Source organism: Vigna radiata, chromosome 10, assembly GCF_000741045.1.
Source record: "Vigna radiata var. radiata cultivar VC1973A chromosome 10, Vradiata_ver6, whole genome shotgun sequence".
Lineage (NCBI taxonomy): Eukaryota > Viridiplantae > Streptophyta > Magnoliopsida > Fabales > Fabaceae > Vigna > Vigna radiata.
Window position 1 is genome coordinate 14,894,715 of NC_028360.1, and position 23,943 is coordinate 14,918,657.

The following is a 23,943-nucleotide window of genomic DNA, read 5'->3' on the forward strand; positions in this document are numbered from 1 at the left end:
AATTAAAATAATATATTTTAAAAATGAAATAATATATTTTAAAAATGATAAAATAATTAATAAATATTTTAAAGTTAAGTTTAATATTTATATTATTACTATTATTATTATTATTATTATTTATATTATTATTATTATAAAAGTATGAAAGTTAATTATAAAGGTTAAAAATGAAAATACCTACCATTTCTTCCAAATCTTCGCAGTGCACGGGGGGATAAAAAAAGCAATAATCTACATATATCCTCTCATTTCATTCCTCACAAATCTATTAAAACGAACAAGAAAAATTCTTTCATCCATCCTTGCTAATCTTCATGAACAGGAGAATCTGTTCAAAAGAACAGACCCTAAATGAATGATTGAGTATAAAAGATTGTCTAATTCATATATATATATATATATATATATATATATATATAAAATTTCTTTTTATGATTAATTAATAATATATTTTTTATTTTAAAAAATTAATGAGACTATAATCATTATTTAATGAATTTAAATTAATTCATCATTTTGTAATGATTAAGTATTTATACATTCCTTTTTTAAAATACTTTTAATTTTATTTTATAATTTTTTATATATCTAAAAGATGGTTTTTAAAATATGCTATAAATAAAAATACTCTTTTAAAATACAAGAAAGATAGAAATAATTAAAATTTATTAACATTTAATTATTGTATATAATATCCAAATAAAAACATATAATTGACACTATCATTGTTTTTATTATTATATTTTAGATAATCGAAGTTTTTATTTAATAAATATGAAAATATAAATATTTAATTTTTATGTATGAAAATATTGTGTAAATAAATAAAAATACCAAAGATCGAATAATATTTCAACAAAATCAATTATTATATATTGATTTGTTTCCATTACAAAAATAAAATAAACGAAAATTATTGAAAATTAAATAATAAATAATTGCCCAACATATTTGATTACTTTAATTACAAAACATCAAATGCAAATTTTATGTCCAATCCAATTGGAACAAGCAAACTGATTCATATCTTATAAATAAGAAGATTAACAGAATTAGAAAGACAATAAATATTGAAAACTAATTCTAACATGTTAGAGAGATTTTAATGGTATTATTCATTATGATTTTTTAGTGTTCATAATGAATAAGAGTAAATATTATATCTATATTTAAATATTTTGTTGTTGAGTTGTTATTGGTAAATATTATGATTATGGTGATTTATATATTTAAATGCTTAATTGCGGATTAATATATGGTCAATTGTATAAGAAACAACTTACAAGTGTTTGTTGATTAATCACAAAATGAGAAGACTTGGAGTTGTTTAAGATGAACCATCCTATTTAAACTTTCATAAGTGCTGTTTTAAGATTCAAGCTGTATTGTTTAAGTTATTCGATGTTGATTTAAGTTTAATTAATGGTGTTATAAATATGAACCATGCTATTTTTATGACTGAATCTGAAATGTTTTAACATGAAATCGAGTTGTTATGTTTAAACATTGTTATTTTAAGTGAAAAACTGAATGTAATTTTAATATTTGTTAAAGAAAATCAATGTGGTCCTTTTGTTAATATATTATTTCAGTGACTAAAATCATAACAAAACTTCAAAAGTATACGACAACTTGAAATTAGGTGCCTATTGTGTAAACTGTATATTAATTTAGTGAAGTAAAATTAGGGTATTTTGTGGGTTGATTGAAGATTAAATGTTTGAGACATTTGAAGACTAAATTATTGTAGTTGGATGTTTTTCCATTCTCTTTCCAAGGTTGGTGCAACTTTGGGATTATATAATAGATAACATTTTAATTTTAATAATAGATAACATATATCTTTAACCTTCCAATGAAAAATTAATTGATAAAAATACACACATACATACATATTTGAAAAATTATATATTTGAAAAATTATTCTTATACAATATGCTGACAAAAATAAAATAAAATTAAATATATATTGCTATTTTCTTAATTAAGAACATTTGGTTTTTTAAATTTGAAAATTTCATATTCTCATGTTAAGTTTTCTTTGGTTTAATTTTTTTTTTCACTTTAATTTATATTTGTGTATTAGACAACACTTCTTTCAACACTGATTAGGAAGGGGGTGGTAGATATCACAAAGGTGTATTTTCTCACCAGGTATTTATTATTTGTTTTTTCTTCTTTTTATATTATTGATTAATATTTGATTTTGTGTTAATAATTTATTTTTTCAGATATAGAAAATTTGTTGTAATTTTTTTAGTTTTTTAATTATTTAAATACGTATAGAAATATAATATCTGATCTGTTGGTTACTGTTATTTGATATAGTATGTTAAAATATTGTATTATAAAAATTAAAACATATAATGTTGATCATAAAATAATAGACAATCATTTTGAATATGATAAAATAATGACATTTTAAAGTAACTTTTCACTAAAGATTTAATTTAACTAGTTTTTCCACATGATATTGAAATAAGGATTCCTTGGCTAGTTATGAAAAGAAGTTATTTTAAGAATTTTTCTATTGATAATTTTTTGACAACTCATGCTAATTTATGATTAGTTTATTTTAAATATTTTTTTTAAATAAATTTAAACAAACAAATAAAATGATGATACATATTTTATTATTAAAAAATTGTTAAAAAATATTGTTAAAATATCAAAATCCAAATCTTATTACATGATAATAGATGAGTAATTGATATTTTTTTACAGTAGTAACTTATCATATTTTCCTATAATAATTATTTTGAAATTGTATCGATTTTTATCTTTTAATAGTATAAAAATGTATATAGAAGTTAATTTTTTAAAATAAAGATGAGTCGTATTTTTCTATCATGAGAGGATATAATTCAGTACTGTTGGGAGTACTAACCTTATTAATTTTTAGCATAATCATTTTAAAAGTCACAACAAATATTAAAAATAAGTAATTAATTTAATTATTTATACTGTTTATTAGTATTATACAAGTGAATATACTGGTTATTAGTATTATACAAGTAAAATCCTTATGAAGATGACAGTGAGGAGGCCGTGACGGACGTCAACGTTTTGTTTTGACCGCAGTAGCCGTCGTCAATAACAACCGATCATTTTCCGCCGGCGCCATTAATGTCTGGCGCAGAAGAAGACTCCACCAATCCGTTGCGGTGGCCATTTCAGTTCTTCGTCCGTACGGTGTCAACGGGGTCCAGCATGGTGATGACTGGTTACCCGGAAGAGTCCGTGAAGTCTGTCCTTGCGAAGATCGCATGGGTGACGGGAATGCCGCTGAGAGAACTAAGAGTGATATACAAGGGAAAACAACTTCAATTGGAGAAGACTCTGGTGGAGTCCGGCATCGAGAACGATTCCAATCTCAACATTGTTGGTCACTTGCGCAGCGGATTGTACCCCGCGGCGTCACGCCCTATCGACTACGTGCTATCCCTGCTTGCGCAGGTGTTTACCAGCAACAAACGGAGCGCGTGTGCTGCATTGAAGACCGTGAAGGTTCTCACCATGCGCCATTTTAGCCTCCCTGGTTTTGTGGAGCTTTACGCAGCCTCTAATGCCCCCACCATGCTGGTTTCGATCTACCACTCGTCATGTGACGCTGATTCCGGGCAATTAGCTGCGTCTTGCATAATCAATTTCATGAGTTGCGTGAGCACGAAGAATTGGCAGGGGGGTTCTATTGGCGCGGTGATGGAGTTTTGCAAGCAGCTTAGAAAGTTTGGGCATGGAGACCGTGATTATTTGTATCTTTCGTGTAGAAACACTTTGGGGCATTTGTTGAATACAATTGGGGTTTCCCATGATTCTGGGAGTGTGAAAAAGAGGGTTTCGCTTCGCGATGTTATTTCCTTTGTTCCCGAGCTTGTGGATTCGTTGTTAGTGAGTTTAGATTATAGTAAACGGTGTGGTGACACCATCCTCTCCATCACGAGGCCTTCGCCGGCAGAAGTTTCGGATTTGATAATATTCTTGGCCCCTTTGAGGAATGCAATTATTCTGCAGAAACAATATTTGGGAGGTTTTGTGAGTGATGATGATGAAAAATGTAGAGTGGAGAAGGATGATGATCAGTTGCTTGAGGAAGAAGTTGATTATCTTCGGCTTGTGTTTGTTCGGTTATTGAGCAAAATGGATGAGTGTTTTCGCGTCATGGCGGAATGCTTGGCGGGCAAGCAATCTGGTGGGAGGGGTTTTGTTCTCAATTACTCATGGTCTGAGTATCTTCGTATCTTGAAGGATTTGTATGATACTTCTAAGGTCTTTGATGGTGCAGAGGAAATGTTTTGGACAGTTTTGAGGTTTCATAAGAATATGCTGTCTGCGCTTGTTGTTGGGTTTGTGAAGAGAGGTGGTGATCATCGGTGGGTTCTTGATAACAAGAGTGTGACTAATTTTGAGTGTAGAAGGCACTTGGCATTGATTCTGTTCCCTGCTGTCGACGAAGACTTTGGCATGTTTCATGAAATGCTTATTGACAGGTCTCAGGTACTGGCGGAGTCCTTTGAGTACATAGGACGAGCGAAGCCGGAGTCTCTGCGTTCTCGTCTGTTTATGGAATTCAAAAACGAGAAAGCTACAGGACCGGGTGTGTTACGGGAGTGGTTTGTTCTGGTGTGTCGAGAAATATTTGATTCACGACATGCTCTTTTCGTGTCTTGCCCGAATGACTGCAGGAGATTTTATCCGAATCCTGGTAAGTTTTATCTGGAAACTAATTTATGTTATTTTCTCATGCTTACTGACTATTTTCAAATAGTGACAACCTTTCTTAAATATGTTGAGCTAGTGTTTAGGGGTTAAAACCCTTATGCATTTAAGGGAAGTTGAGAGCTGAAACAAATCCTACTTATTCATAAATGGCTTCTAACTTAAATCCAATAAAGAAAATTGGGAAAACGAAGAGCTAGCTGTTGACTGCAGATGAAGGGTGGCAAACATGGGGGTACGACCACATGGTTTAGTTGAGAATAGGTCTTATTTGTCTATTATCAGCAATAGTTCCTCTGGCATGTAAACGTGATCCTCTAACCTTTATCTTTTAAGGGGCTCCATCATGTGGTAATTTTTATTTTTATTTTTCTTTCTGAACAGTGCTTCTCTCCGCCATTACCTGGGGGTAATGCGACACAGCCAAAACAGCTATGCAGTTCAGATTGGATCAATTGAAGGTTATTAGCCATCAATTGATTGTAATCACTTGTAATGTATTTTTCCATTTACTGGCTCTGCTTTGTGATATCTGCTATTGAGCATCACTATTATGGGCCAGTTATTATATAATCCTATCCTTTTTTTTATCTTTCTCAGTGGCTTGCTCTGCCAAAGTGTCATTTTCTCCTGGAAAGTGCCATTTTCTTTCCCACATTGATGTCATCTTCATACTATTTTTTTTTTTTTTTTTATTTTGGCTGATCTAAAGCGAGGTGATGTGTGAGGTCAACAATTTTAACCAAAACATTTTGTGAACGTGATCCACTTTAAATCAGTAGATAGACCATATTTTTATCATTTTACACGTCTCTTAATGTTAGCAAGCTAAATTATGCTTTTCACTCTCGGTAAACGTATCAAACCATCAAGCAATTGTAATGGGATAAATGTTCTCATCGGTAGTAATGTTGTTCTCTCCTGTTCCCATCAGAGTAGTAACGATAGTGTCATTCATTCCTTTTACTTTTTTTCATAATCACTTAAATTAATGTTACTGTGGGAAATGTTAGCGAATTTGACACATCATTGATTTTAACTTTCAAATAATTTGTTTGAAGTTCTGAAGTATTTACATTCCTCTTTTCTTATTATAATTTTTTCATTACAATAAGTTTATAAAATGTTGACACCTTGTCTTTTGGGGGGTGATCACTGATCCAATTAAACCAACCTGACCCTTTTTTTCCAAAAGAAAAATATTTGGATATTCAGGTTATGTCAGATTCGAAGGGGTGTTGCCTAATGAATCATACCTTAGTTACTTCGGTTCCCCAGGCCTCTTATTATTTCTACTATATATGTGAAATCTAAAAAAAATCCATATTAAATTAAAATCAAGTTTCAGTTATTTTAGAAAAGTCAAATGTATATCTTCTGCATCCCATGAATTGTTATACTTATGTATGGTTGTAGTTTTTAGAAGACTAAAAGAGTGACCTTCATCAGTACCAATATATTCTGCATTGTGTAACATGTCCAATGATTAGCATTTTGTCTCTAAACTTGAGTTCCCATTAGTTAATACTAGGTACCATGGTTGCATAGTGTTGAGTACTGATGCGTTTTGCTATATATCTTTATCAGTACATATTGTTAGAGATCTTTTGCTCAATCATGCTTAGTTTATTCTTTGTCTACTTAACTGCAGCATCTAAGGTACATCCTCGACACCTTGAGTACTTTAGGTTCGCTGGTCGGGTTATTGCATTGGCTTTGTTGGAAAGGGTGCAAGTTGGTATTGTTTTTGATCGTGTATTTTTCGTGCAATTGGCTGGAATTCGTGTTACCTTAGAAGATATACGGGATGCAGATCCTTGCTTGTATAGAAGCTGCAAGCAAATATTGGAGATGGATGCTGATTTTATTGACTCGGATGCATTAGGACTGACATTTGTTAGAGAGTTGGAGGAATTAGGATGCAGGGAAGTTGTCGATCTTTGTCCTGGTGGGAAAAACGTTGTATTGAATAGTCAGAACCGGGAGCACTATGTTGATCTTCTCATACAACATTATTTTGTAACATCCATATTTGAGCAGGTAGCAAACTTTGCCCAGGGTTTAGCTGATATTCTTTCCAGCTCAAACCTTCAACAGTTCTTCCAATGTTTAGAGCTTGAAGATCTTGATTGGATGCTGTATGGGAGTGAAAATACAATCTCTATTGAAGATTGGAAGGCACATACCGTGTACAAGGGCTATAAAGAGTCTGACTGTCAGATATCCTGGTTTTGGGAGGTGTGTAGGTTATACTGGCTCCCTTATTTTCTTCTTTTCATTACATATTTTTACTAATATAATTCCACAGCACTTATTTTAACATTCAAGAAAATATTAAAATCAATTTCCCCTAATATGATTTTATTTTATAAGCAGGAAGGAGTGGCTTTATTGGGCCGCAGTTATTTACTGCATGTGTCCCATATGTTAGTCTCCGTTTCTATTTTGTCTAGTGTAGCAAAACGCTATTGCTTCTTGGAACACTATCCCCATAAGCTCATGTTAAGCATCATTTTCATAACATGAATATTTTAAAAAAATTAAGAAAAAGAAAACAAATAGGAAAACACGGGGACCTCACCAAGTGCATGATAAAAATATATTACACATATAGGCAAAAAAATACCTATGATGAAAAAATTATGTTAGGTACCCGGGTTTGATATCTAACAAGAACATACTCAGAAGATAGAAACAGTAATGGAAGAATGAATTTTCTATATTATTCACAGTAAAAGAACTCTCTTTATAAAAAATGAGTGGAAGCATAACCTCCCTGGTTGGGAGCATAACCTCCCTCTTCTTGCCAAAGTTCAGACTTACAATAAATTCACTCAATAATCGTCCCTATACAGAACTCACTCCCTGTATATAAAGTTTCTTTTCCCTCCTAACTATCCTTCTCATTTAAACCCATCATAACCTATCACCCTATATCCTATCATTATGAAAAATATATAGATGGAAAAAATTAAACCAATGCAACATCAGTAAAAAATTACAGCTCAATAGTCAAATTCCTCTTCATATTAAACTCGCTCACAATCCATAAAGGCCTTTAAAACTTATTATAGCCTTTTAGAAATCCTTGTTTTCGAAAGATTTAATATTAACTTTTTTTGGCATATTCCGACTAAGCTTCCTTGTAAATTGAACTGGCTCTTTATCCTCTGCAAAATTAGAATTTTATCTCCCATCAAACGTATCAGCTCCTTTAAAGGTCATTTTTAGTTTCCTGAAAGAGTTTCCTTATACGTCAAAAAATAAGGATTTACCTCAACTACAATGAGGTTAATCTAAATGTTGTAAATTCAGCAAACTATCAATAGTGAAAGTAATATCCTTAAAAGAAGACATATTAGTCAAGTCAAGGAATAAAAAATCCTTAAAAGAAGACATATTAGTCAAGTCAAGGAATCAAAATCTATTAGTACACCACCATCATTAGAAACATCTATATTCGTAACAATAAAAGATTTAAGCACAACACAAATATTATTATGATTTGAGTCAAACTATGACTAAGCAAGTAGTTTCCAACATATTTTTCCTGTGCTGAAACCTGAGCACTAAAATATGCTACCCATTATCACCAGTTTGAGCACTCGTTCAGATAGCAAGTAGTTTCCCAACAATATGAATAAACTGTTTTGAAGTTGAATTGCAGAATCTTGTTAAAAATTTGTTATAAAATGGTGAATTCATCCAAAACACCTGAATGTAGTAGTTTCATTGATATGAGATGCAATAAATCTTACTAACAAGTTCTTCTGTCTTGTTACTATTTACCATTAGTATTAGTTAATTGGGATCTTGTTTTAAGTGGAAGTATTTCAGATCACTCATTATTTCGAGATTTGATTGGAGATGCTATTGTTAATTTTTAATATAATATTTTGTGGAAAAAAACTTGTCAGATTGTTGGGAGAATGTCAGCACAACAAAGGAGGGTTCTGCTTCTCTTTTGGACATCTGTGAAATATTTACCAGTTGAAGGATTCCGTGGTTTGTCTTCCCCTCTGTCCATTTGCAGGACTGCAGAACCTAGCAATCGCCTGCCCTCATCTCACACATGTTTTCACCGTCTGTTTTTACCGGAGTATTCGTCTATTGCTGTTATGGAAGATCACTTTGGAGTCATCACTCAAGAACACATTGCTAGTAGTTTTGGTCTTAGTTAAATACACCAAATGTAGGTTCTCAATATTTGTACATATTATAGGGTAGTATATGATTATTTATCTCTGAATGATAAATTGAAAATTCTCGTCATTTATGTTTGTTATATCAGTCCTGGATGCAATTGCAATGGCAAGTGTTTATATCATTAATAATATTAAGTGAGAATTTCTTAAAAAGTGAATTTTAAATACAAACTTTTATTAGTTTTGTATTTGACAATGTTTCTAGTTGATGATTTCACTTTATAGACTGTCGCCTTTAACACTTACTGATATTATTCTCAATTAATAATTGTTTTCTGATTATTAAAACAACTTTTAGTCAAGGTGTTTTTTTTTTACAGAGATTAGCAATATAGTGTTAAAAAGTTCTAATCCATTGCCATATAATATTTATTAGTTAAAATTTGCATAAGTTTTTAATGGCTTTACCATCTAGTTTCGGAATTAAATGTTAATGCATATATGGAAAAATTGAGGAACATATATATGATATAAATAATTTGGAATATATCCATTTATTTCTGCCCTTCATTTTTTTTATTACTTTCCCTCCAAGTACCTGTAATTTTCTTGGAACACGAGGCGTGTACAAAGCAGAAAACTCATACATACTTTTTGTTAATAAATAGGTAAGTGTATGGTTCATGTTCATTAGAATCCACCTATAAGTCGTTTTGATAAAAGACATATATTCAGATACAATTACTTTGCAATATTAAGAGTTTAAGGTGGAGGACAAGTTTGGAAAGGAAAACATTATTGTGTAAAAACAGTATAACTTATAAAGTAAATATTATTTATTCAAAGCTAAAGAAACACAATAACACACCATCACAAAGTCATTTAACCCAGCCAATAAACATCAATCCTAAGCTCACGCACCAGCAGTTTAGCTCACTTCACTTCGACACACGACTCTTAAAATTTCTCATGTCATCCCTTGCCAAGCATGCTGATGTGGAGCCAAGTGTCGTGCTTAAACGTAGGTATACCAACCCTCCATACAACCATCATAATATAATAATAATAATAATAATAATAATATAAAACTAAAGAAATAAAATAGGAGAAAGCTTTTCAACTTGGCATGCAAAATGGTAGAGCCGATCCCCACAAGTAGGACCATTTCAAACTTCTTTTCTTACTCACACTGTCTATAGGTCTATGCTTCAGTCTTCTCAACAACAGGAATCGCTTCCAGTGCCTCAGCGGGTTTGTTCTCTTCCTCTGTCACTGCTGCTTCTGTTTCAGTACTTGCTTTGGTCTCCTCTGCTGTTGGCTCTTCTTTCACTTCGTCACTTTTCTCTTCTCCTGACTTCTCTTCCTCTGCCTTCGCTTCCTCTGTCTCCTTTGTCTCTCTCTCCTCGCTCACAACTTCAACTGGAACTTCGCTTTTTGTATCATCTGGGCTTTCTTCTGTAGTTGTTGTTTCTGCTCCTGCTGCTTCGCTGCTTTCCTTCTTTGCTTCTTCGGTGGTTGATTCTGGGTTAGGAACCTCATCGGCTGGTTGTTCTGGGACAGCAACCTCGGCAGCTGGTTGTTCTGTGGCGGGAACCTCAGCGGCTACTTCTTCCGGGGTTGTTTCCACGGTCTTGGTCACCTCGGTTGCTTCTGTATCTTGCACTGTTGCTGGTGTTTGCTGTGCAACCTGTAACATTTCTAATTATATTTAAAAAAAAAGTCTTGTTCCTAGCTTAACTAAGGTGGATTCGAAGCAAGAAAAACCGATAAAGTTGATGGAAGAGACGCTAGTGAAAGATCACATAATCTCCACTTTGACGTGTTATAAGATAAATGCAAATCGTTTAATAGAACTTAGCTTATAAAGTGAGGTGATAGAGTTAACTGTTTTCCTTTTACTTTGAAGTAGATGCTCAACTTGGTTTCGAGCGTGTTAACTAGCTTCAACAATTAGTTGGGTTACGTTGGATTGAACTTTATTGAAATTAATAACAATCTACAATTATAGGAAAAAAATAAGGTTACGTAATTAATAAATTGATCTATGATGTTGCATCGATGATTCACAGAACTGTGATCTTTATACCACAAAATGAAAACGAGGTCCACATAAACTGTTGATCGCAATCCAATTTCACACACCAATGAATATCTCAAAGATACTAGTCATCTGGAAAAAGGTTGGTGATTCATACAAAAAAAATCAATGATAAAAAAAACTATGGAACACGTTGATTCCTACAAATCTCGTGCAATTGAAGTAGCCGATCGCAGTTATAATTTATGGATTGTATATATTGAGGTTATCAAATATCGCAGCAACAAAAACAAAGATAGATCGGGATAACAAAAATGAAACTGAAATCTTTATAATAAAAAGCAACGTATATATGTATAACTTGGTAGATCGCACCTCAGCACGTAATAAAAAGCCAAAGTGATTCTTTGATCGATATATAGTGAATAACACAAGTATAAAGAAAGTGAAGAAACGGTTATTATGTTAAAGTTTTTATTTTGATCGTGTGCATGTAGGAACCACAAAAACTACTGCTACACACGTGAAGCAGAGTAAAGGAATGTACAAAACCAGAGGCAATAAAGAACGAAACTGTGTCTTTGAATTACCTCAACACTGGCCATTTGGAAAGGAGAGGGGGATTAAAAAAAGCTGAAAGTTGAAGGTTGGAGGGTGTGTAAACGAGCGAGGAGGACAGAGAGAAAGAGTGCTTGTAATTGTGAGTGAGGTGATCAAAGTGAGAGAGGTTTATATAGAGGTGCAGTGTGATGAATAGTAGATGCAACTCTAAAGAGAGAGAGAGAGTGTGTGTGGTGTTATCAGTTGGAAGAATCTTTTTCAAAGAGATGGCTGATATCACTGACAGAAAATAAAAGACAGTAGTAGTATGCCCAGTTGTCAATGTTTTTCCTTTTCATTGTTTATCTATTATCTCTGCAAAACAACACAAAAAAAAATATGTACACACTTACCGCTACAATTATTTGAGCTACGTGTATAGTATATATAGCAATTCAGTGAAACTTTGAGAGCATTCCTTTTAATGGTTCATTTTATCAAATATAGTATAATTCCTAATTGTCATTTTAGAACCAGATTTCTCTTATAAATTACTTCACCGTAGAAAGTGTTAAATGAACTGCAAGACAACTCGAAGACTAAAAACTTTGTTATCAAAGATTTTAAACCAAGTAGCATTTTCTGTCAAAGAATCAAACTATAATATAGCTTATATTTTACTCGGATTACAAAATAATTGCGGGGTGACCACTAAAATACCCTGTTTCAAAGGTGGGGTTGGAGTTCTATTACCTATTATTTTTTACTAGGTATTTTGGTAATTATTATTATTATCGTACCACTTATTTGATTTAAAATTTTCTCTCTTGGTGGAATAATATAGTAGCAGAGCAGCTTAAAATATGTGCTCTACGGCTCTACTACTCTTAAGAATGGACCCAGCTTTTCCCTAGATGAGAAAGGTAGCCAGCTAGGCACCCAAAATGGAGCAATCATAAATAATGGAAAACAAATAAAGAAAAGATATAATAATATTGAAGACAACAACAACACATGAAAGCCCTTTAATTGAAACCGTACCGAATTACTTATCTTCTGTAGATAATTAGCATGGCTATACACCAACAAAATCGGGTATTGGTTAATGGATGTTGTACTGATTGAAGTAATGCTGTTTCCTAATTGTAGAGCTAATTAAATGTAATTAAATTAGTGGGTGCTTGGAAACTCTGGCATGCCCTGTTCTGGTCAAGTGAAGCCGTTTATCAAAAAAATTTAAGGTTAGAGAGTTTCGGTAAGGATGAAGGAAAATTTGAAAAGGACGTTTGGAAAAATGACCAATGAAAAGGCAACAAAGGAAAATAGGGCGGTGGTCGATGTGGGACCCGTGATGAATGGGCATCATTAACCTCCAAACTCCAAAGGAAAATGGTGGAGCCAGGTGAGAAAAAATAGGAAAGAAAAAACAACAACAGAAAGAAGAAGTTAATTGCGTGGACAACTTTTGGTTCCCTGAATCGGCCCATTTCCATTCTTCATAGTCTTGGGAATCCCCCTTTTCAAAAAGATTAAAACTCCACATTGACCCACATGCCTATGCTTTCATCTCCACGTCACAAAAGAATGAAAAATCTATTTTAATAATTTTTTTTACAACTATATTATAATTATAATTGTGATTGATTTATTTTAAATATACATATTAATAAAATAATGATACATAATTTATTGTTAAAAAATTTATTAACATATTATAATCCTAAAATAAATTACTTCTCACTCTTCTTATAAACTTTCATCTCTTAGGTGATAAAATTTTGGATAGTTAAAATTTTTTTGACAACTTTATTGATTTGTATATTTAAAATAGAACAATAACAAATTATTACATAAACGGTTATAAAAAAAAATTGTTAAAATAATAATTTTCCAAAATTTTATCGGTTACCACCCGCATCTGTTGTTTTAAGATGAAACAAACATGCATCATCATTCCGACATTCTATCGTTTTTTCATAGTATTAAAGAGAGACACTAATGTTGAAACGAAGTGATGGCAATCCGAATTAGGCTTTGAAAGTAGCAGAACGCAAGTTGATTATGGAGGAGTGTTTTTGTTTGTGATATTTACCACAAGAAAAAAGTTAGAAGGAATTGGCTGTAAAGCGACAAATTTTAGCTGAAAAAGTTTAGGGGCGGTGGAGAGTCCCCACTCCAAAACAGACGCCACACACGCAAGTTCTTCAATTTGATACCCTTCAACCAATACAATCCCGCCACGTGGATGCTAACTAGGATTACACCCTTGAATGTGTTCACGTTTGGCTGTCTCGGCTATTATGGTCCTCATTCTCTCTCTCTCTCTCATAGTAACGTGCAATGCTCGGTTTTCCAACCAGGTGACTGAATCATTCCAACGTTGATGACGTGGACCAATAATCCCACATCTTATGTGGGCCTTTCTTCTCTCATGGCCCACTCCATCTCAGATTCCCTTCCCGCATCATCATCCTCGTATATTCTACTATTGTAGCCCAACTCTTCCTCTTAATTTATTCATTCTTTATTAATATTATTAAACACTTATCTTTTTCAAATTCATACTATATTTTATATATATTTTCGATCTGAAAACTGTGCTACTTCACGCCTGAATTAACAAAGAATCATATTATAGGTGTATTTGTTCGATAATAATAATTATAATTTGATTAGGAATGCATAATGATGATTAGGATTGGAAGTGGAATCAGAAATCGCTGTAGTTTGGTTCGAGACAGCGACTTTTGTAACGAGGAACAAGAAAGTTGGCCATATGCACGTTCATATACAATCACTCACTCTCTTTTCTTTTTCCTATCTATCGATAAATAATTCTCATCACCATTATTACCATAAAACAACACACTCATCCATATCTTTAACTTCTCCCATACTCTTTTAATTCAAAAACAGATATTCCAATTTATATACTCAATTCTGGGTTGCTCTTGTTTTTTCTTCTTAACGATTTATAAATTTTTAAGTGCAATAAACAATAAAGGATTATGTATATTATATACAATAATAGGATTGAAGAAATCACCTAATTAAAAGAAAGTTTAAACTCTTTTTTGGTTCCTAAGTTAAGTTCTGATTTTTAGTTTAGTTCTCTCTTTTTAAAAATGTCAACCTTTAGTCTCTATGATATAAAAAATGTATCAAATCAGTCCTCATAATAGAATTTAATGAGCAATAAATCACAAGTTTTCATACCTAGGTATCCAATATTTTGTGATTTGATAATGGAAGGTGTTATGAAGAGCAAATTACTTAATGAAAAACTTGTGATTTGATACATTTTTCATATCATAGGGACTAAACGTTGACATTTTTAAAAACGGAGACTAAACTGAACATAAGAACTTAACTTAGAGACCAAAAAAAGGTTTAAACCTTAAAAGAACAATTGGAAAATATAAATGAGTAGACTTCAAGAACTTAAACATTTGTTACAAGTGGTGAGCCTACATGAAAAATGAAAAAGAGTTTTTCATTAGTTTTGTCCACATTTTACTTTTACGGACGAAATTATTAATTTTCTATGTCTGGTTTTGCATACTTAAAAGTTGATATATTCAACTCTTATCTGCAGGTTAAAATTGATGATTGATTATATCATCTTGCAAAATCATCTTTTCTAAGGTTGACTTGTATTACATGTTGTATTACCAGGAAATAAATAATGTTTATATCAAAGTTCCAATTGATCAGTATGAAAAAATATATACTATAAAAATAATTTCACAACAATCTAGTAGTTTTTTTTTTTTTTGTCGAATGTATATTTGTTTCACTTATCATACGAATACGAAGGTACAACTTTAATCCCCGTTAAATTCAAATAAAAATACTTTTCCTATTATAGTAATTACTAGGCCTGATCAATCATAAGTTGGGTTGGAGTGAATTCGGATTCAACCTTGTGTATTTAATATAACCAAATTTAATATTTTAAAATTCATTTTTGATTATTTAATTTATTAAGTTAATCAGATTTGAATTATTCAGATTGTATGTTAATTTAATTAGATTTTTCGAATTTCAAATTTATATTAAGTCGTTTTTTCTAATAATAAGTCATATATTAGATTGAATTTGGATTCAACCTCATCAGCATAACTCAAATTTAATATTTTAAAATTTATTTTTACTATTTAATTTATTAAGTTAATTAGACTTAGTTTGCGGGTTAATTTAATTGGATTTTTTGAATTTTCAATTTATATTAAATCAAATTTTTTAGTGAAAAAAAATATTTTTGTTTTGAATATATAATATAAATATAGTGAATCTCTGTCTTAAAAAAAGACATTTTCATAATGATTATATATAATAAACTATAATTTTATACAACCTATATTATCAAATCTTAATAAGATAGCATCATATTAAAAAAAGTAAAATTCAAAATACATCCGCTATTTAAACCTGACCTCAACTATCTATTTTACTAAATTTTATTTATTAAATATTATCTGTTTATCCAGTCCAACTTGATCGGATCGATACTCAAATTTAATTTATACTTTTTCATATTCATGCATTTTTTTCTTATTTTCTAATAATTACATTGGAATGTATATTTCGAATCGAGGATGGAAAATGAAGGAAGAAATGAAAAAAGAAAAAGAATAGAAAAGAAAGTTATTTAAGGAAAAAGTGAATGAAAATTATTGGACAATAATATATATCCTTTTTAATATTATTATTTTAATTCTTTATTTTATTATGGTAAAGAAAAATAATTATTTATGAATTATTGAAAGATATTATTATATTGTTTGAATACCAAATTCGTTGAAACATTTTTACAATCATTTGCTGTATTCTTGAGATATTATTATTTTGAAGATTGAAATTCTGTCGTAATTTTATTCTTAAAAGAATGTAAAAGAAGAAAAAATTATTTAAATCTAAGTTATATGTGAAATTATTAGACATGATAAAAATATAAGTCTCGAATCGAGACAAAAAAAAATGATAATTATCTCGAATAAACAATTTAAGGTGACTGATTCGTTTTTAACTCATTATCAATCTCACCAACCATAGACAACAATATTAATATTTAGATCCTCACTCCATTGAATAAATCATTTCAATTACTACTCGTCCAAAATATTAAATAATCAATTATATATACGTCTATAAATAAAAGACTTATAACATTCTCACAAATATATATATAAACTATTTCAGGAAATCCATTCAGAATTCTACAAAAATTTAAAGTCGATTTTTTTTTTCTTTTTTGTTTCTCATGTTTTTCCTTTACTTATTTAAACATGTTATTCCTTTACTTATTTATTATCGCTACTTCACCTATAAGCAAAGCATCAGCAAAGAATTCATTTGAATTGTATAATAATTTATAATTTTACTATGAGATCTACTTTAGTATATTAGATAAATTATACAATTTTATTTTCTTGATAGTCCAAGATAAGATAAGAAATTATATTTTTCACATTAATTTTATTTTAAAATATAAAATTCTTATAAAACAATGATTTTTAACAATTTTTTTGACAAAAAATTCTCCTGTTAGGGTGAAAAAGCTAACTTTCTCAAATAAAAATAGAAACTTTAGTAAAATATATCATTTTTTTTTATTTTTCATTAATAGAAAAATAATTATCCCTAAAAGTGTAATTATCAAAATTCATGATTTTTTAGTATTACAAACGCACAAAGAAAAGTAATTTTGGATCCTCAGATATTAATTCCTTGAAATACAAATATGCATAATTGAATTACCACAATTAATGTTTTATAACTTTTACTTTTTTTTTATAATTATGTATCATGTCTTTAACTAATTCATTTTTTTTACTTCAACAACTCTAAAAGGTTTGTAAAATGAATATCACAATCGACCCCACTCTTTCTCTTTTATTATTAATTTCAACTTAATATATTTTATATAAATTTATAAATAATATATATAATAAATCTTTGATATTTGATATTTTAGGTTATCTCAAATGAAACTTAATATTTGATATTTTTACAATTTTCTATAATAATATGTATTTTTTATTATTTTATCTGGTTATCAATTTTTTCCTCCAGCATAACAAGTTACTTAAATACACCCACAATGAAAGACATCTATTATATACAATTTATTACTCATCTTCATTTTTATTTAATACAATTTCATGTGAATTGTTTAAAAAAATATATATATATATAAAATAATAATAGTAAATAGTAATGTTTAATTACATAACATTTCAATGCATATTTTATAATGTAAAAAAAGACTGAAAAGTCTAAATAAAATTACACTATTTTTAATTCAATATTTTTTATAGTACACGAGAAAGTAATCTAAAATAATAAAAACTATTTGAAATTAATAGTATCTGTAAAATGTGAAAATAATGTAATTAATACGCAGTAAAAGAACAATTTTTGTCTGCTGTGGTGTCTCCTTTACATTCTACAATAAATGTTCCTTTCGAATGACAAAATAACACACTATATACTTGACTTGCTTAGTATTATTCCTAACAATATAGAACTTCTACATGTCTTATAAGTTTAGAGTTACTTGGTATCATAAGTATACTGTCATGTACTATTGGTGTGTTTCAAATCCATTATTGTTACTCTTAAACATTAAACTTTATATTTATGTCATTAAACAAACAAAGTTTAAACAAAATAATTTTATTTCTTGATCATATGGATCTTTTGAAATACGGTTGTTGTTCCATTATTTTCAAAGAAAAATAGAAAATGAAAAAAATGGTTAAATGTTAGAATGGCCATGAGTTTATGCATAATTTAAGTTCACAAAATCAGTTTTAAGTTGAGATTTTGTAGTATGTTTAGTTCTAATCAAAGTTGGATTCCAACAAAAAAGAACAGTGTGGTGATATAGTGTTAAGATTATAATTGGTAAAATGAATTGTTAAATTATGATGTGAAAATGAAGTTTGAAAGGCAAGTCGAGGATTCAATATTGTAGAAGTTGCTTTTGGGAGACACGATTCATTTTGGAAAACGACCACTTGGCCACCATCGTCTTCACTCTGATCTTTCTTTTTGGAACTTTCTTTTATTATTTATCGATAATGTATTTCGGCTTCATCGTTTTGTGTCCCAAATTAGCAACATACCAGGTCCCTTTGTGAAAGTTGGGACAGGGATAGTGTGATGTTCTAATAGCTTTTAACTGTCGTGAATGATTGTAATGGTTTTTCTAATGCAATGATTCTGTGACTCTTAACACCCCAACCTTTAACCAGTTAAAGTTGGTTGAATCCTCAACAATCTAGATCACACTTCCTTCCCAACCACGTACTATTACGTTTTTTTTCTTTTAGCACCATTGCACTGCCAGCTCCTACCCCATATTATTCCAATCTATACAAACAATAAGAAAAAAACACCATAATTTTTAGGGACAACCTATTATATATTAATACCATGAATATATGAAACACCGCGATTAACGTTCAAAATATTATGGCAACATGAGCAATATTATCTGAGTAACGGTGGATGCTAAAGTTCCAACATGAGCAATATAATGTTGTTGTCCTTTGTACTGTGCATTGCATGAAGTACTCAACAACCAACTTACCCCAATGCACAACATTGGGTACGTAATGCTAAACATGCTCAATGTTTCTTAAAAACTCGTAAATTTGGATTCATCGTTTTTTAGAATGCATTTTCTCAACCAACGTGGTTTTGACACTTAATAGCAAATACCTACATGTTTGTCGTCTGAGCTTTTAGAGTTTATTTTATAAGCGTGTTTTCAGCAAAAAAAAATTCTTAAAAACACGTCTAACATGGACTCGTGGTGGATTAATGATAGTAAAGTGAGTGTGTTTTGATCCATGTCCAATACGGACGTATACTGCTAAAATCAATCTTTTCATGAAACGGAGTTAATTTATTTTGAAAATTATGTATATGGATATGGTTTACAAAAATTACAAAAAAAAAGGTTAAGTTGTGTTGTGTAATGACGATATTTTTGGAATAAATTGTTAAAAAAAGTATGAATTTAACCATCCCAAATAATTTGATTAAAAATATAATTAAATTAAACGTTAATTAATGAAAAGAAATTATACTGATGACATTGACTATTTTAATTAAAACTTTTGGATAATAAAATACACGCAAGTCACTAACAACATCATATTTTACTTAAAGTTGTACTTACCTCTTACAATTTCAATATAAAATATTTTGAATTAAAGAAACTTCAGTCTTAATTGGTTTTGAGTTGAATTCATAAACCTCTTGTAGTGAGTTTAGTACAGTAAGTCATTATCTTTTCTAACATTAGGATAGAAAGGACTTTAGATGTATGTTATTTTGGGCTTTTAACGTTATTTCCACAATTTGACATTTATATGGGTGACGTTAATGGGACGTCAAAATTCCAAATAACCGACGTTTATTTAGACGTCAGTTCATGCCATCTCTAATATCTAAGGTCACTATATAGACGTCGGGCAAGGCCTCAACCGCCGTCTAATGGCATTATATAGATGTCGGCCTATGCCTTAACCGACGTCTACGGAAATATATAGAGGTCGAACATGTCATTAACCGACGTCTATAGTCTCTATAAACGTCCGACATAGCACTAACTGACGTCTAAGATAGCCGTTGTGTTTTAGTGCAGTTTTGATCCTATCTCTCGATAGCCTAGTAGCACACTCTCCCTTCGCTAGCTTTCCCAAAAGAAAAGCTTGCGTCTTTTGCATCTCTTATGACCTTTCAACCCAAAATCGAACCTGGGTCCATGCCTAGTTCCCATTCAACCACAACAGGAAAAAATTACAGTGACACAAGAACTAGGAAACGACCCAAGTTCCATTTTGGGTTGAAACGCTAAAAAACATTCAAAAGACGTCGCTTTTCTTGTGAGGAAGCTAGCAATGGGAGAATGTGGTACTTTGTTACCCAGAGAGAGGATCAAAACTACACTAAAACACAACGAAAACACATTTTAATTGGTTATTAGATGATAATCGATCAAGACACCAATTTAATCGGACTAAAACAAAGTTTAAATGGTTGAAATAAAAAAAAAAACGCACCTGCAATGCAATACCGTGAGAGAGAGAAAAGGAGAGGACGAAGAAGATTGTGCGTGTAACTGCGAGAGTGAGAAAAGGAGAGGAGGAGGAAGATGATGTGCATGTAACGGCGAGTTCGCGATTTATTTAACATGAATTTATGCGTCGGTCATCGTACCAACCGACGTCTATAGACGTCAGCTACCTCACTAATCTGACGTCCAAGAGACTTTTCACCTGCCTTTTTTAGGCCATTTAGACGTCGGATGCAAGGGGAGTTGACGTCTAAAGCGCTGAACGAAGTGACTTTTCAGTAACCGGTCAGTCCAGTAGACGACGGGGACCTGGGGGCGCCGACGTCTATAAACTTATAGATGTCGGTCCTGAACAAAGGGATGTCTATTTGCCTTCGAGGTAAGTGAATCGCAATAATTGCAGCCACATAGACGTCGACTACCTGACTAAACCGACGTTCAATAGACTATTCAACTGCCTTTTCAGGCCATTTAGACGTCGGACGACGGGACGCTGACATCCAAAGCACTGAACGAAGTGACTTTTCAATAACCGGCCAGTCTAGTAGACGTCGGTCCTATACCAAGTGACGTCTAAGTGCCTGCGAGGTAGGTCAATTGTATTAATTGCAGCAAGATAGACGTCTAACCCCCCGTAACCGACATTTATATAGTAGAAATAGACTGACTTCTCACCTACCTGTCAGGCCCATAAACGTTTGTTTAGGATGAAACTGACGTTTACAATATTATAGACGTCATGCCCACTCCAAACCGACCTCTATATGGCAAATATATTTACGAAAATGCCACCGGTCAGTCATATACGTCGCATCACACCATAACCGTCTAAGTGGTCATGTTAAACAGTGATTCTCCAGTAGTGTAACAATTTCAATATACTTTTTAATTTTTTTTATTAAAGTCAATAATAAAATGTATAATATTATTATTAATGATGTGAAACATGTAATTATTAATATTGATTTTTTACCGATATGTTTTAAAAAAATATTTGTTAATATCTTTTGAAAAAGTAATTCTAAAAAGGTTTATAGATACTTTTATGAAAAATATTTTACAATAAAAATTACAAGTATTTTTTTGTAAATTATTTTTTAAGAAAATTTGGAAAAAATCTTCAAGTAATAATTATTTTTCTAATAATATATAATATAAATTAATTATTATTTTTATTTAAAATAAATTAATATATAAAAAAATAGCATAAGAGATCATAAACAATTAAAAAAATAATTAATCATTTGATTTTAATTATAAATAAAAAGAATAGTTTTAATTACACTGAAATTGCCCCTGGTATGAAGACTTTCCAAAATCAAATTATATTAAAATAGTAAGAGGAGATGAAAACTTTTGTTCAAAACCAAATTACACTAAAGTATTGAAAGGGGATAACAACTTTAGCTCAAAACCAAATTATACTAAAGTTGTGCGAAAGGATGACAACTTCAATTTAAAATCTATTGTAGTGAAATTATTCGTGTTGTGCACGAATTCGACTCAAAGTTTAAGTACATTGAAGTTACTAGAGGAGATGACGATTTCAGTTCAAAATAAATTATACTGAAATCGTTGTCAAAAATGAACACGACTTCAGTTAATCTCTTTCGTAATTTTTTAAAAACAAAACTCATGTACATAATTTTTAAAATAAATTAACCCGTTAAGAAACCGATAAAATAACACCAAATTTATACAATTATGCAAATTATAAGTCATCGCTCTACAAAATACAAGAAGATGGAAACAAACACGCTGGAAGTATAGTTTTATATTGAGAATCCCTGTGATCTCAACTCAGTGGTTGATGAAGATAAAGTTAAAGTACTCACAAGATATATGAATAAAAAAATCAAATTACATACTTTACCAAAAAAATGGACCAAGAACACGACAAAGGAAAAGTTCAATAAAGAATCAAATTGTGTTACCAAATTTGAAAGCATGAAGGTATGTTATATTAATCCTTTGAAAGAGAATAAAATGGGTAATGTGGAACTTTTGTACTTTTGCAATAGTCACAATTATAACACAAACATGCATATATTGAAATTAGGAACACTGTATATATATAACCCTATGCTCGTGATTGTTATATATCTTTTTTCTTACAAGAGTTTAATTATCTAATATTAACGGTCTAATTATTTATACTTTTCAAAAGGTAATTTTTCTATTTAATTTAGAAATATTTTTATTTTCTTACCGGAAGTATTCTAGTTTGAAAAAAAAAAATCTAAAAAACATTGTTTTAACATATTTCTTAAATTTAATCACTAATCAACGAGCTCTAAATCAATTTTAGAAAAGCTTTATAAATAGCTAAACAATACATAATTTTTTCTATATCGCACCTTTATCTTTTTTTTAAGACTTCTTTAACTAAAAATGGAATAATAGTTTTTTTTTTTCTAGTATAAATTGTACTTGTCACTTTATAAAATATATAAACAAATTTATTATATTTTCTAACTTTTCTAGTCAATTATAAGATTTTGAATTTAAAATTTTTAAATATATTACTTGTTAAAATCTTTTTATAATTATTTTAAAGACAGTTATTAGATATGTTGGAGTGTTCTCATCTTGAGTGGTTAGTATCAATTAAATCTTTATAGAGATTATGGTTTTGTTCTTGTTGATGTACGTCGATCACTTAACCAAAAATAAATAGTCAATTTCTAATGAGTTATAAATCCGTCTTATAACATTCTTGAATGACATCATTTTTATAAAATATTATACTTATTTTATGCACATTGGAAATCGAGATATGAGATAGCATCTCTTTTATAGTGTTTTTGAACCCATAAGTATTTTATTTGTTTAATACTTTTCCAATAATACTGCATTTATAAATGAAATCCTAATTTGGAAAGTAAAAATAACTGAGGACTTTCCGGTAAGTTAACAATTTTTGGAAAACATTGATGTACGATAAACTTAATATTTACAGTTTATCATTTCCATATTTTAACCACAAATAATCATTAGAAAAAGTTATCAATTAAGGTTAAAATTAGAAATTTTAGAGGTGCAGAGGATGAGAAGTTGGTAGTGTATGATGAAACACCTTTGGTTGGCCCAACGATTGAATTAGTTTGTACTTCACCAAAGAAAAACCAGTTGTGTTGAGGAGGCTTGACTAAGGTTGAGTGGAATCAATTTTAATAGGTAAAATATCTTTTTTGTCCCAATTTTGGTTATGAATATTCGAAATGGTCCTTATTTTATTTTTCTGTTCAATATAGTCTTAAAAAACGTAATTATGTTCAATTTAGTCCTTTTTCTGTTCAATGTAGTCTTAAAGAACGTAATTTGTGTTCAATTTAGTCTTTTTTACAAACTCCGTGAACTACAAACAAGGACTAAATTGAACACAAATTACGTTCACATAATTACGT

The 23,943-nt window shown here is 30.5% G+C and overlaps 2 protein-coding genes across 2 annotated transcripts; one reads left to right on the forward strand and one right to left on the reverse strand.

Moving 5' to 3' along the window:
- Positions 1-3,048: 3,048 nt before the first annotated feature.
- Positions 3,049-9,038, forward strand: LOC106775493 (E3 ubiquitin-protein ligase UPL5). Its single transcript, XM_014662622.2, has 3 exons — positions 3,049-4,708; positions 6,374-6,960; positions 8,640-9,038. Exons 1-3 carry the CDS (start codon positions 3,130-3,132, stop codon positions 8,901-8,903), a joined length of 2,430 nt encoding a protein of 809 aa, XP_014518108.1. The 5' UTR covers positions 3,049-3,129; the 3' UTR covers positions 8,904-9,038.
- A 643-nt stretch (positions 9,039-9,681) lies between these two features.
- Positions 9,682-11,627, reverse strand: LOC106776275 (major latex allergen Hev b 5). The gene is made up of 2 exons (XM_014663673.2): positions 11,496-11,627; positions 9,682-10,554 (listed from the first exon to the last, which is right to left on the reverse strand). Exons 1-2 carry the CDS (start codon positions 11,508-11,510, stop codon positions 10,069-10,071), a joined length of 501 nt encoding a protein of 166 aa, XP_014519159.1. The 5' UTR covers positions 11,511-11,627; the 3' UTR covers positions 9,682-10,068.
- Positions 11,628-23,943: the final 12,316 nt, after the last annotated feature.